The sequence below is a fragment of the Cervus elaphus genome, chromosome 1 (assembly GCF_910594005.1).
Source record: "Cervus elaphus chromosome 1, mCerEla1.1, whole genome shotgun sequence".
In the NCBI taxonomy this organism is placed as follows: Eukaryota; Metazoa; Chordata; class Mammalia; order Artiodactyla; family Cervidae; genus Cervus; species Cervus elaphus.
In genome coordinates, this window is record NC_057815.1 from 41245720 (window position 1) to 41258767 (window position 13048).

At 48.3% G+C, this 13048-nt stretch overlaps 1 protein-coding gene across 4 annotated transcripts in view; it reads right to left on the reverse strand.

Moving 5' to 3' along the window:
• Positions 1–1910: 1910 nt before the first annotated feature.
• Positions 1911–13048, reverse strand: part of SIK3 (SIK family kinase 3) — a 255842-nt gene continuing 244704 nt past the window's right edge. For all 4 annotated transcript variants that reach the window (XM_043899984.1, XM_043899965.1, XM_043899974.1 and 1 more), the window contains 4 exons: positions 7067–7230; positions 6048–6180; positions 4846–5016; positions 1911–4132 (listed from right to left, as the gene is read on the reverse strand). In XM_043899984.1, coding sequence (XP_043755919.1) covers positions 4859–5016; positions 6048–6180; positions 7067–7230 — 455 coding nt within the window. In that variant the 3' untranslated portion in view covers positions 1911–4132; positions 4846–4858. The remainder of the gene's footprint in view (positions 4133–4845; positions 5017–6047; positions 6181–7066; positions 7231–13048) is intronic.

Genomic DNA, 13048 nt, shown 5'->3' on the forward strand with positions numbered 1-13048 from the left:
TAATATTTTGGAATAAGGGAGACTTTCTGAACAGAGGCTGATGGGAAAACCACAGCCACAGCAAATGGAGCACATCTCAGGACCAGACTTGGGGTCCATCCAGTCACTGTCAGAGGCACCAAGTTCCTGGGCTGGACTAGCTATTAAGAGGGTGCAGGGCCCACCAGTGATGGCCCTTAGTCCTACCACCCTGTTCCCCTGATGTGGGAAGTCTCCCCAGTTACCTTACTGAAGTGGGTCCCCTGGCGTGCATGGGAGTGTGGCTGGCTGGCTGCAGGAGTGGATTTTGCTCAGAATGACTGGCCACTCATTTCACAATTGGTGTCTCAATGTCATACTGGTCAGTCTGCACTGGGAGGACTCTGTTCCCTGCTGGGCCTGGCACATAGCAGACACTCAGCAAATATTTGCTCAATGAACTATTCTGCGCCCCAGAATCCTATGACCCCAAAGAAAGAGGCACCAGGGAGGCAGAGGGTCACCTCAAAGAGCGGGCTTGGAGAGGAGACACAGGAGTCTTGCGCATTCAGCCTATATTGGGGACCCTGCTCAGATTTTACTCTGAGTGTTTATGCTGCAGGTCGGGATGGGAGGCTTGAGTTTGGGAGGTCTGGATCAATTGGGAGGTAAGGAGATCCCCGTCACCACCACCCCTGTTCACTGTTTGATCATCTTGTTGCAGCTCCCAGTGATAGACAGAGCCCCAGTTTAGACCTCAGCACAGGGCATCGGAACCAGCGAAGACTCTCTCCTGCCCTCCTGCTTAGGAGACTAAGGTCATGGCGGAGCAGGAACGGAGGTTTAGCTCTCGGTAGGTACGCCAGCCTTCCAAATCCTTGATCTGTGCAGGTGGAGTGGGGCGGGTGTGGTGGGGAAGGAGGCTACCTCAAAGTCAGAAAGATGAGCAAGGACCTGTCGGCAAGGCTTCCAGCTTCACAGCTCAGACCCCTGGGTCCCATCCGGCAGGCAGGGCCGAGGCCCCTGACCTCATCTCCAGGGCATTCCAGCTGCCTGCAGCAGGGCGTGGCACCATCCGCAGAAGTTTCTTCCAGATTATTTGACGGCATCTGGTTCATCTCTGTTTGGTTTCACAGACACTCTCAGCCTTCCAAGGGAGTGTGTACAGACTTGGAAGATTCCCCACCCCCTACCCCAGCCCTTTTTAAAAAACCATTTTATTTCGTACTAGGGTAGAGGCCATTGACTGACAATGTTGTGATAGTTTCCGGTGAACAGGGAAGGGACCCAGTCACACATCAGAAGACCCTCCTTGAGAAGCCTCTTTTCTGCTCTCAGCAGTACCACAGTGACCTTCTAGTCACAGGGACTCAAAAGATTTTCTAAGTTCCCTCCTTTCCCTTGTCTTTCTATAAGCTCAGTATTTCCAGCTGCAGTGATCTTTCTTCATAGAAGGCTTCTACCAGCTATTTGTGAGCCATGGCTGGGACCCTGCAAGAAATTCTACCCTGTCCTCTGGAGTCCAGGTATGGAAAAGGGGGGAACTACAGCAAAAGTCCCCTTCTATCTTAACACTTAGGTGGTGTCCATATCACTGGGTTGACTGAGGTCACCCTGTAGAAGCCCCAGCCTCTGCCAGCTCTTTGAAGTCCTCCTCCTACTCCTTCAAAAGTATCCTCTCAAGGAATCTGTTTTCCATCAGACTCAGCAAACTGAGTCAGCAAACATCAGAAGTGTTCGCTTCTGAGGGGGCAGAGTCTAAGCCAGGTGTCTGAGGACCCAGCGTGAGGTCCGGCTCAGGCTTCTAGAGAATGCTCCTCTCTCAAGGCAGGGTGAGATAAAGCAGAGGTCAGGGCCCCACCCTACACATCCTCAGCCTCCTGCATTCCAGCTTCCAGCCTGAAAGTTTCTCCCAACTAGACTCCAAACTCAAGGCGAGTAACACAGCAGCATAAGAGCATAGTCAGGTGTTTTATTTTCACAATCCCCTACTGTCCAACCAGGTTACCAAGCTATAACTGCCCACCAAATAACGACTAAAGGTCTTACTGCAGCTTGGGTCTGGAGATTTTTTTTTAATCCTTTTTTAGTTCAACATAAATGAGAAAGAAAAAATACTCTGACATTTTCAAAGAACAGAAATAGGAAAGTATATTCATGTACGTTCAACATATACTGCGCATATTGGTTACTACAATACAAAGCAATGATTTTTTTAAAAGTGTAGTTTGCAAGATGGCACGGTTAATAGGCTCACTGGCTTTCGTCTGGATGCTCGCTGGGGGGCGGCAGTCTGCTCGTCCATCAGTACCGTGAACAAAACAGGCTGAGTGTGTGGTAGGGGCCGGCAGGGGAGTCAGAGTGGCAACGAGCCCAGAGAAGTCAACAGTGGCTGTTCGGGCTCTCTCAGTTGCTTCCAGAAGGTGAGTAGCTGGTGGCTCCCACCAAGTAGAGGGGATGTGGCGACCATGGAAACACAGAGAGGCTCTTGCACTGCAGAAACCCACTCGAGGGATGCTGGGTCCAGGAGCTGAGCTGCCAACATCAGAGAGAAGGACAAGCGACATGGGGGATCCTGGCAGCAAAACCAGGATGGCCATGCTGGGCACCCGCTTTCTTCTGTGCAAATTCAGGATGAAAGATGAGGAGGGGTCAGGGGACCTGTTACTCTGCTTCCCCAGAAAAATGGATCAAGGGTATTTAACGTCTCTTCCTTGTTTTGAAGATCAGAAGGCGATAACCCAGATCTTCTGTCAGCCCCCCAGCCAGCAAAGACTTTGGTTTCTAACGGTGAAGGAAAATAAAGATAATGACGCAAACAATAGCTATTGCATATGCACTGCTTCAGCAGGGAAGGGGGGGCGGGGAAGGAGACCACTACATCTGTCACTGGCACAAGTGAGAACTGCTCACAATTACAAGGTCTAAATAAAATACTTTGAACAAAAGGTGCAAGTCACAATTCAAATAGAACAGAATCTGGTTAAACATTTCTCTTTTAAACAAAAATTTCTTTTGTTTGTATTTATTATTAATAATAATAACAATAATAATAACAATAATATCAACATTTACCAAAAACAATTCCTACATGATCAAGAATTAAAATAGGGGCTGAGGATGCGCAGAGAGGAGGAGGAGGTTAGGAGGGTGGCAGGACCCAAGACAACCTCCTGTTCTTCTTGCCTGTGACAAAGAGGCTGAAAGGGAAAAGCGTTATATATATAGATATATATATATGTATGTATGTATGTATATATTATGTATGTATACAGATACATACATATATATATGGAGAAACAATCCTTGTTATATCACAATATAAAATGAGAAGGAAAAGTGACACACAAACACAGTGTACCACTGTTGGGTGTTCAGTCCATGGGCAGAACCAGCAGGATGATAAAGGCAACCAACTTTCTGAGTTACAAGAGGGGAGCTGAATTACAAACCAAAGACACATTCTAATTGGCAACCCATCAACGCCAGGCCACTCTCAGCCTCCATGCTGACATTCTCATGTGATTTTGGCTTGGCCAGACATGTTTTTCAGTGGATCCCAGCAGAAAAGACCTCTCCGGGTTCCAGGCTTGGGGTGTCTCTTTTTGCTCTCCAAGGGCCAACAGCTACTGCCCCTTCCCTCTTGTCTCTTTCTCCAGCCACTACATTCCAGAGTAGGGAGTACATCCCTCTAGCTTTTGCTTCTGCGTAAGAGCAGTTCAGGGACTGGAGGGCACTCTGCAGACAGAGGCTGGGGAGGGGAATGGCTCTGGGCCCTGGCCACCATACACTAACTGCTTTGCTCTTCTGTCTTAAAAAAAAAGGGAAAGAAAAGAAAAAAGAAAGAAAATCACCTCAAAAAAAAAAAACTAAAAACAAAAACAACCAAAAATAATCCAAACCAAACCAAAGAAAACCACCAACTCAAATACACCAAATACACTTTCACAAAAGGTGGGGAACATGGATTTCCTGTTTATTTCCTTGGTGACTTGGTCATACAGGCGAACATGGCAAAACCCCCCTCAGAACCCAAACGAACAGCACACTGATGGACCGGGGGGAGGAGAGGAGCCGACATTCTGGGAGGAGGGAAACAATGGCAATTTGGCGCAATGCTGCTAGATACTGTTGGTTTAAAATCAACCTTTTCATTCCCGCGCTGTACATAAACCTGCAACAGAGCAGACACAGAGAATGAGTTTGCAAAGACAAAGACTCAAATATTCCATTGAAAACTTAAAAAAAAAATGGTTCACTTTACCTCAGCTATTTTAAGAGGATTTGCTGTACTGAGGCTCTAATACAGATTTGCCAGATGGCTTACCTTTCATGGAGTCTTTTCTGTTAATGAATTTTCAAAGACAGAACTGATACTACCTCTTGTGTATGTTTAGGCATTAGTCCTGCAAAATTGGCCAGTTGACCTGTTTTCTACTGCTGGCCTCTGATCACAAATTTCTGGTATATTTTTCCACTTGCAGCACAGTCTTAGAAAAGATCTGGCTAGACATATATTCTTGCTGAATTTCATCCTTTAGGACTGAGTTCAAGAACTACCTCCTTTTCCATTACCATGGCCAGAAGTCTGGTCTGTTCTCTGAAGCTCACTTATTCTTTGAAGACTATGGCGCCTATAACATGTCTTATCCCCAAGAGTTCAACCAAGAGACCATGGCCAATATTTCTTCCATATGCCCCCATCTACCCCTCAAACAATTAGCATGGTGCTTAATGAAGGAGCAGAAAGATGCAAAAACCTTGGCTGGAGGAGTGGTGTTGTCAAGTTCACTGGCTCAAAGTTCATGTGGAAGGAATCTCCTGATGGGATCAGGAGCTGACACGGAGCGAAAGGGCTGGTCTGGCTCTGGCCAGGGTGATACTCACTTTCCATCTTTTGCTACACGCCTGCCTGTTCCATGCTGAAGGAGACCTCGGGGTGCTTGTAGCTGAGCAGTATGTCAGTGATACACGTGGATGGGTAGCAAGAGGAGTTTAAATGCTGGCTGCCATCCGTCAGGTCCGGGTGCTCCTGACCTCCAAGACTCTCCCCGCATTCTACAAGACCAAAGAAAACTTGGGAGGTTTGCAGGGAGCTTGGGTGGGGGGTGGGCAAGAGGTAGAGAGAGGAAGAGAGAAGTCTGAAACTTCTGCAGCCCTGAATTCTAGTTCAGAGCAGGCCCTCAGTTTGGTTAGTGACCATGACTGGGGACCAGGCTTCTTCCTTTGTCCCCACTGTCCATTTCCCCCTCTTCTTTACTGTCTCCCATTGTCAGGCACTGTCAGCTCCTGTGGTGTGGGATAAGACAGCCTCATGCTGGCAGACCCTGACACCTGGGCATATTCTATGCTCAGGGCATGGGCCTAAGCACTTTAAACTCCCAAGCACAGGCCTCCCAGGTGGTGCTAGTGGTAAAGAACCTGCTTGCCAGTGCAGGAGACATAAGAGACATGAGTTCGATCCCTGGATCGGTAAGATCTCCTGGAGAAGGAAATGGCAATCCACTCCAGTATTCTTGCCTGGAAAATCTCATGGACAAAGGAGCCTGGTGGGCTACAGTCCACAGGGTCGCAAAGAGTCAGACATGACTGAATGACTAAGCACGCATGCATGGAAGCTAGCAACTGGTCCCAGCACAATCGAGGTCATGGGCTCTATTGTTTCTGTCACTACAGAGGAGGATCTTGGGGGTCAGAAAGGTTAAGCGCCTTAACCTGTGGAGCCAGTACAGAGCAGTCAGGATTAACTGCAGATCTGTCCACTCCGGGTCTGTGCTTTTATCAGCTAAGACCCCCTCCCTCTGCTGGTTCTAACGGGAGGCAGACACTAGAACCAGAACAAGAGTGACTGAAGGGGCACCTGAATGTGCATCACAGACGAACAGTGACGGCCCTGCGCTCAAGCAGGAGGCGGCCTCCTCTGCGCTCACACACTCAATGCAAGACAGCTGGGAAAGGCAGTGTCCAGAAGCCCGTGGGGACGCTGTTCCCACAGGCTGTTTATACAAGAGGGGAGTAGTCATTGGTGAAGAGGGAAGGGGTGCCTTCTAGAAACTTCTTTGGGGTGCCCCATGCATAATGCCCCTTACCCTCATTTTCCCCGTCCTGGAACTGCTGGCTCCCCATGAGCGAGGACTGACTGAGAACTGCATCCGACATCCGGGCAGAACTAAGTGCCTTCCCCGCCACGAGACTCATGCCAGGCAAGCTGTCCAGCTGCACCTGCAGAAAACGATTATCAAAAGAAGTGAGGAAATCAGAGAACGCGCCTTAAGAGACCGCTGTGCCCTTCAAAGGAGCCCAGGCAAAGGGCGGCCTCAAGCACCATCCCAAGCACTGCTACCCAGGCCCCCTTCCTCTGCAGGGCCATCCAAAGGGGGATGCTGTGGGGGGAGCTAAGGCTGGGGCGGGGGTGGGGGCGGGAAGGACGGGCACAGTGAGCCTCAGCCGCTGCCGCTGACATCTGCGTGGCGTTCCAGTACCAGGCTTCTGACCTGTCTCATCGCCATGAGGCTCTTAGGGCAGCAGAGTCCAACAGCACTCTGTTCGAGGACGGGGATGTTCTTCTGCCCCGTCCAAATCAAAAGCCGCTGGCCACAAGTGGCTACTGAGCCCTGGAATGTGACTAGCGTGACTAAAGAACTTGGTTTTATGTTTTATTTTGTTTTAATTACATTTAAAATTGAAAAGTCACATGTGGCTGGTTGTGGCTGTATCAGTGCCGCCGAGAAGTCTGCCCTAAGGCAACAAAGCTCTGCCAAGTGGACTAGCTCCCTTCAAGTCTGAATAAATTCAAGGCAGCTGCCAGAATAATAACTGAGAGTCTGAAGGCTCATCTGCTGGGGCCTGAGTTTCAGCTGTTTGGGGAGAAGTTCAATAACTAAGACTAGAGGAAACGGATGCTCTTGATCCTCAGCTTCAAATGTGGAGCTTGGCGTCAGCAGAGATTCTCCTGGAATTTCAGGCTTGTTACAGTGATTCAGAGACATGCTCCCTGAGTGCTCAGGGGCGCTGGACTCTGATTGAGAAGAACAAGAGACACCACCCCACATTCCTAAGTTCTGCTTTCAAAGATCCCACTTCCGAGAAGCAGGAGGGGCCGACGTACATAAGCATCGTCGCTGTTCTGGATGGTGTGATGTCTCTGGAGGGTGCGGGTCCTCTGGTGCTCGCTGACTGAGGGGTGTGTGGGGTACCCGAGTCCATTGTGATCTGGCAGCTCCATCGCTTGTCCGGGAGAATTTCTATCCATGCAGTTCCCTAGGACGGACTCTGAGAAGACAGAGCGAAATAGGGCCAGTCAGCAGACCTAGTGTTTCTCTCAGTCCACTCTCACCAAAGAAGCATCTTGCAAGGCACAGTTGGCCCTGGTGAGGACCACCATTGGCAGACCACTCTCTGCCAATCCTCAGCTGGCTGGTGACGCTCGGAGGAGCCTGGACCAGCCTGCCAACTCTCAGTCCTTTCTGAGCCTCTCTCTGCAGGCATCATTCCCTTACGAGAAAAGAATCCCATGTGTTAGTGGTTGGCTGAACCTTTTCTTGTCTCTTCATTTCTCTGCTGATTTGACAGTGCTGTGTTCCCAAACCTAGATGCACAGGAGAATCACTATTGGACTTTCAGGACCTCCAGCCTGGGAGAATGACTTCCACCCTGTGGACGCCTCTCTCTCTGCCCTTGGCTTCCCCTCCGTACCCCACCCAGTCCTCTCCTCTCCTCCTCCGACTCCAGCCCCAGCTCCTTTCAAGGGTCCTCCCTCTCTTTACCTCTCTATCCTTGACCTTCTCACTCTCCCCACACTTACTTTGGCAATATCATCTATTTTCATGGCTTCAACTACACTGCTTCTATGTAAAGAATTACTAAATGCTCTTTTAAGCTCCAGATCCAAAATTCTAACTGTCTACTAGATATCTTTCCCTGGATGGCTAAACAACATCAAACACTTCACAGGTTCAATTCTGAACTCACCAGCTTCCCCCACAACCAACACCTCCTTTCCTAATCTTCTGGGTATGAGCTCAGAGAGTCCCTGCTGATTCCTTACTCCTGGTTCCACATTACCTGAAGTCTGAAGAATCTGCCTCTCCAGTGTTGGTCACTTTAATATCTTTCTTTCCAGTCTCATTGTTTCCATGAAAGTTTGGTTACCTCCTGCTTGGATCACTATAATAGGCTCCTAACCATTCCTCTTCCACGACCCTACAAAGATGAATCTTTCTATAGTGGAGCCCAAACCCCTCATTTTCACTGGCCCAGCCTCTCTTCCAATGAGCATCCCACACAACTCACCCCTACATTCTAAGCTTTGGTCAAAGGGAACCACTCATGATTCAATGCATTTGCTTTCACCTTTCTCTCTCCCTGGAAATGCTTAATCTTCTACTTCCATTCCTGCCAGTTCTAATCAACATATCCTTCTAGGTCCATCTCAAATGTTATCATTTTTATGAAACTTTCTCTTTCAAATAGAAATAAATCATTCTTTCCTTTCATTGTCAGAAGGCTTTGTTGGACTGATTATGCTAACATTATTCCTGGCACCATCTTCAATTATGTACTTGTCTTAATGCTTCATATTAAACTGTAAATTCTTTGAGGACAAGAATTATTACATTCATGTTTGTGAGCCTTTAGTATTCCAGAATACTGTCTGATACCAGTGTTTAACAATATTCTAATTGATACCAATAAACGCTCTCTTAATACAGGTCAGTCACCTGTCAGAGTCAGGATGGTCAAGAAGAGTACCAAGGCCACACCAAGGTTGACAGGATCCTCCTGTTGACACATCTGGCTCTAATCCTTAAGAGTCTAGCACTTGAACATGTGTTTTCTTTGTTTGGTTGGTTTTTCTGGGTTAAAGTTCCCTGGCAACTACCAGGCTTATCTCACAATGAACGGTACCTTGGTGAGACCAAGTTTTTAAACAAATTTTAATGGGAAACACAGTCCTAACGCTAACTGCACCATCCCAGTATCTGTGTGAAAAATGAAAGTAAAACAGGCTGCTTGAGTGATGTGTAAAGGGTTTCAGGTCTCTATATTCAAGCGGTCTTCTTTACCATCACGGTGAGGCCAGGGCTTAGGGGCTGAGGTGGGACGGGAAGGGAGGGGAGTGACATGACATGCACCTTGCTGGTAATGCAAAGCACTCTGGAGGAAAGTGAGAGGAATGGGAGCTTCCAAACGACTGAAGAGGAAGGCGAGTGAGACTAACCTGCTCGGTGGGATTAGGTCACCCACCCCCAACCAGCCCGATCCCTGTGAGTGGGCACAGTGCATGTGCTGGCTGCAGGGCCAAATGAAGGCCACCAGCAGGAAGTGGTGCCAGGCTGCCTCTGTTGGGTCATATGTGTGCTAAATCTCCCTCCCCACCATCTCTCTCTGTTAAATGTGCTTTTATGCCTGCGAACGGGGTTTCTCCAAATCTGAACACCCACCCTCCTTTTGGCCCTGCCCGTGGGAAGGCCCCACGGACTCTGTCCTCCTCGGCTGCTCTCTTCACAGCCTTCAGGTCTGGTGCCAACACACCTGAAAGGCCACCGAGACAGGCAGAGCTCTTCTTGACGAACCTCACGACAAGCCTTCCTGACTCCCCCGCCTGGAGCTCAGAAGCACTAGCTCTGGGGTCAGGAAGCCCCAGGCCTGGATCCTGGCTTCACCAGAATTCCTGAGCAAGTTACCTGACTTTACTGGGTCTTGGTCTCTTCATCTGCAAAACAGGACTTACTCCACAGGTCTGTGAAGTGCTTACTTGAGTTTGGTCCTCTGTAAGAGCTCAGTAAAGACTGGTGTTATTTATACTCATTTCAGAGCTATTATTTCTAACAGGATGGGGCACAATGAACCAGATGATAGAAACAAACAATAAGATGATTTTATCACAGAATCCTACTTTGAGAATTATGGGGCTAGTTTATCACAGGTAAGTGAACAAGTGAGTCACTGAAAATTTAATTTCCAGAAAAGCAGCCTCTGGTTTAGGAGAGATAAATATGTGTTAAAAACTAGATGAAAGGGAGTTCCCTGGTGGTTCAGTGGTTAAGACTTGGCGCTCTCACTGCTGGGGCCCGGGTTCAATCCCGGGTCACGGAACTAAGACCCTGTGAGCCGCACGGCCCTGTGTGCTCACTCAGTCCTGTGCGACGCTTTGCGACCCCATGGGCTACAGCCACCAGGCTCCTCTGTCCGTGGGATTCTTCAGGCAAGAAAACTGGAACGGTTTGCCATTTCCACCTCCAGGGGAGCTTTCTGACCCAGGGATTGAAGCCAGATTTCCTGCAATGGTGGGTGGATTCTTTACCACTGAGCCACCTGGGAAGCCACACAGCACAGCCAAAAATAAACTTAGACAAAACAGAAGCATATTAATAGGAGTTGGGTAGCAAACCAGGGGTCTTTCTGTTCAAATTTCAATATAACTCATAGGTCAAAGATCAGGAAGGGCTGGCACCCTTGGCTTGGCAGATATGCTTGGAAGGGGAAGAATGCGAGGCAAGGGGGCATAAAAAGGAGAACATAACACTAAGAATTCAGGGGATTTGAAGTCAGGTTCCAGCTCCATCACAGTGTATGAACTTGGACAAGTCATTTAACCTCTCCTAACCTCAGTTTCCCTATCTGAAAAATCAGGGTTGTTTGGGGGCTCAAGAGACACCAGGTGTCAAAGGGCCTTTCATAAATTGGAAAGGACTACACAAGCAAAGTAATTATTTTTAGTAAGAATGTTGAGTTTAGAGGGCCCTTGTGACTCTATGGATGAGACCCACTGACCAGTTTGGCAGGGGAGGCACTGCGTGTAAAAAGACCAACCCACTGAGCAAGGAACGTGAAATTGAGGCTCAAATCTTTGGCATTCCTTATAACAATTCAGCAGCTGAAGGAACTGTCAAGCTCACCAAAGGATGCAGAAAGAGGATGCCAAGAGCAGGATTCTCAGGTATTTACCTAAGCAAAGCTGAGAAAGTGCAGAGAAGGGAAGACCATCTGATCAGGCAAGGGGAAAAAATACACAAATGGACACGATGCATACCGCCCACCTACCTAGGGAACCGTGGGGCAGCTTGCACAACTGTCTCTTGAATCTGTCAATGTTGACTCGTCCTTACTCATTTACTGGGTCTTAAGAGAAAATGAGAGAAGTGCATGTGTGCATATCCCTCTCAAAGGTTCTGGGGGGTAAACCCTCCCAGTCTGTCACCATTTGACCCCCTCTGTGGGGCCTGAAGTCCTCCAGGGCTGCTGAAGCTGAGCAGGCTCAGGGAAAATGTCGTCTTCTCTGAGAGTTCGAGCTGGTAATCTCACTGCGTAAACTGATTACGCTATCATATTTATTTGCAAAGTTAAAAAAAAAAGAAAAAAATCAAGTGTATGTAATAACTAGCACAGAGGGGGAGATAAACCTTATTTCTACTCCTGGGGGACAGAAAGGGAGATTACAGGCAGCATGGGGCATGTCTAGCCCTGACCTTCTACATATTTCAAACAGACCTCTGGCAGGCTGCCGGCTCAGCACTCTGGCAGTGCCCGGCCCCATACTGATTGGTGGCAAGTGGCCATAAAATAGGTAACTGTGGCCATTGATAGGCCGGCTTAATTCTCCTTGACTAACATCGGCAATCCCTGATAATCTACCCTTAAGAAGTTTTAGAAGGATGACACAAGCTCTGCTTGTTATAATTATACCTTTTACAGCATTCATTACGCAGTGCTTCATGTTAAGGCTGTTTATGAGCTTGTCTGCCCCCATCCCCCCAGCATAAGCTCCCTGAGGGCAGGTTCTCTATCTTTTCATCCCTGCCTTCCCCACTGGACCTAAAATACAGTCTTGTGTGACCTAATCATTCAATAAAGTTCGTTGAATTTGCTCTGTCAGAAGTAACAGATGGAATGTTTGGGGGTTACTGTGTAACTACACAGAGATGGAGGTATCATGAGAGGAAGCAAGAGGCATTCCTGCCACCCACAAAGATAAACAAGGACGAGCTGTCCCCACATGCCTGCAGGGTGGTAGGGGGAGAGCATCACAACCCGTTCTTGGCAAAAGGAACAGCAAATTATCTGATGATTCTTTGTTGATGTCAAACTGCAAGCTCTCAAGTTCTTAAGAGTAGAAGCATCTCAGGTGAGGGCTTCCCAGGTTGCGCAGTGGTAAAGAACCCACCTGCCAACGCAGGAGACGTGGGTTTGATCCCTGAGTTGGGATGATCCCCTGGAGGAGAAAATGGCAACCCACTCCAGTATTTCTGCCTGGGAAATCCAATGGACAGAGGAGCCTGGCTGGCTACAGTTCTTGGGGTCGCAAAGAGTTGGATATAACCGAGTGACTAAACAACAACAACGTGTCAGGTTAAAGCAGGAAGAGACTGTGGAGTCCAGTTTCTCCTGTAAAAGGGATCATAAAACATACGCCCAGGATGGTTGTGAAAAATAAATGAGTAACTGACTGGAGGGCACCAAGCCCAAACAGACGTACTACAAACACCCTCCTGGAGCGGGCACCTAGCCAATATCCCTCACTACACAGATGAAGACGGAGGGAGGGGTTATGTGCCAGGGGGTCACAGAGGAAGCTCCTGTGTCCAAGCTAAGGACAGTGGGGACGCCTCAGCATAAGAAGTAGTCTTAAACATGCAGACATACATTCCCAGAGGGGTTCTAACTCTGGAGCAGCTTTGGGCTTCCCTAGCCCATTTTTTCTCTATTGCATTATCTAAATGTACTGGATCCTAAACCCACGTGGTAATCAACTGGGGGCTTTATTCATTAAAGATAATTGTATATATGGTTCCAAAAGTCTCAAAACAGAAGTGGAAAGAGGTTAGAAAGAAGCAAGTAATAGTATTCCAGAAGAGGCATAAGCTAAGTTAAAGAGTAAATTGAGAGTAAACTACGTAGACACAGGAAGGATTATCTCCAGCACACACTGGCCAGGGGGACAGGAGATAAGAGCATGGCCTCTAGGAAAGCTCTTAGCCAAGGTCAGGAAAAGGAGATCTAAGAAAAAGGAGGACTCTGCGGGGAAGCAAATCTGATCATGGTAGCTCAGCCAGTGAAGAATCCACCTGCAGTGCAGGAGACCCTGGTT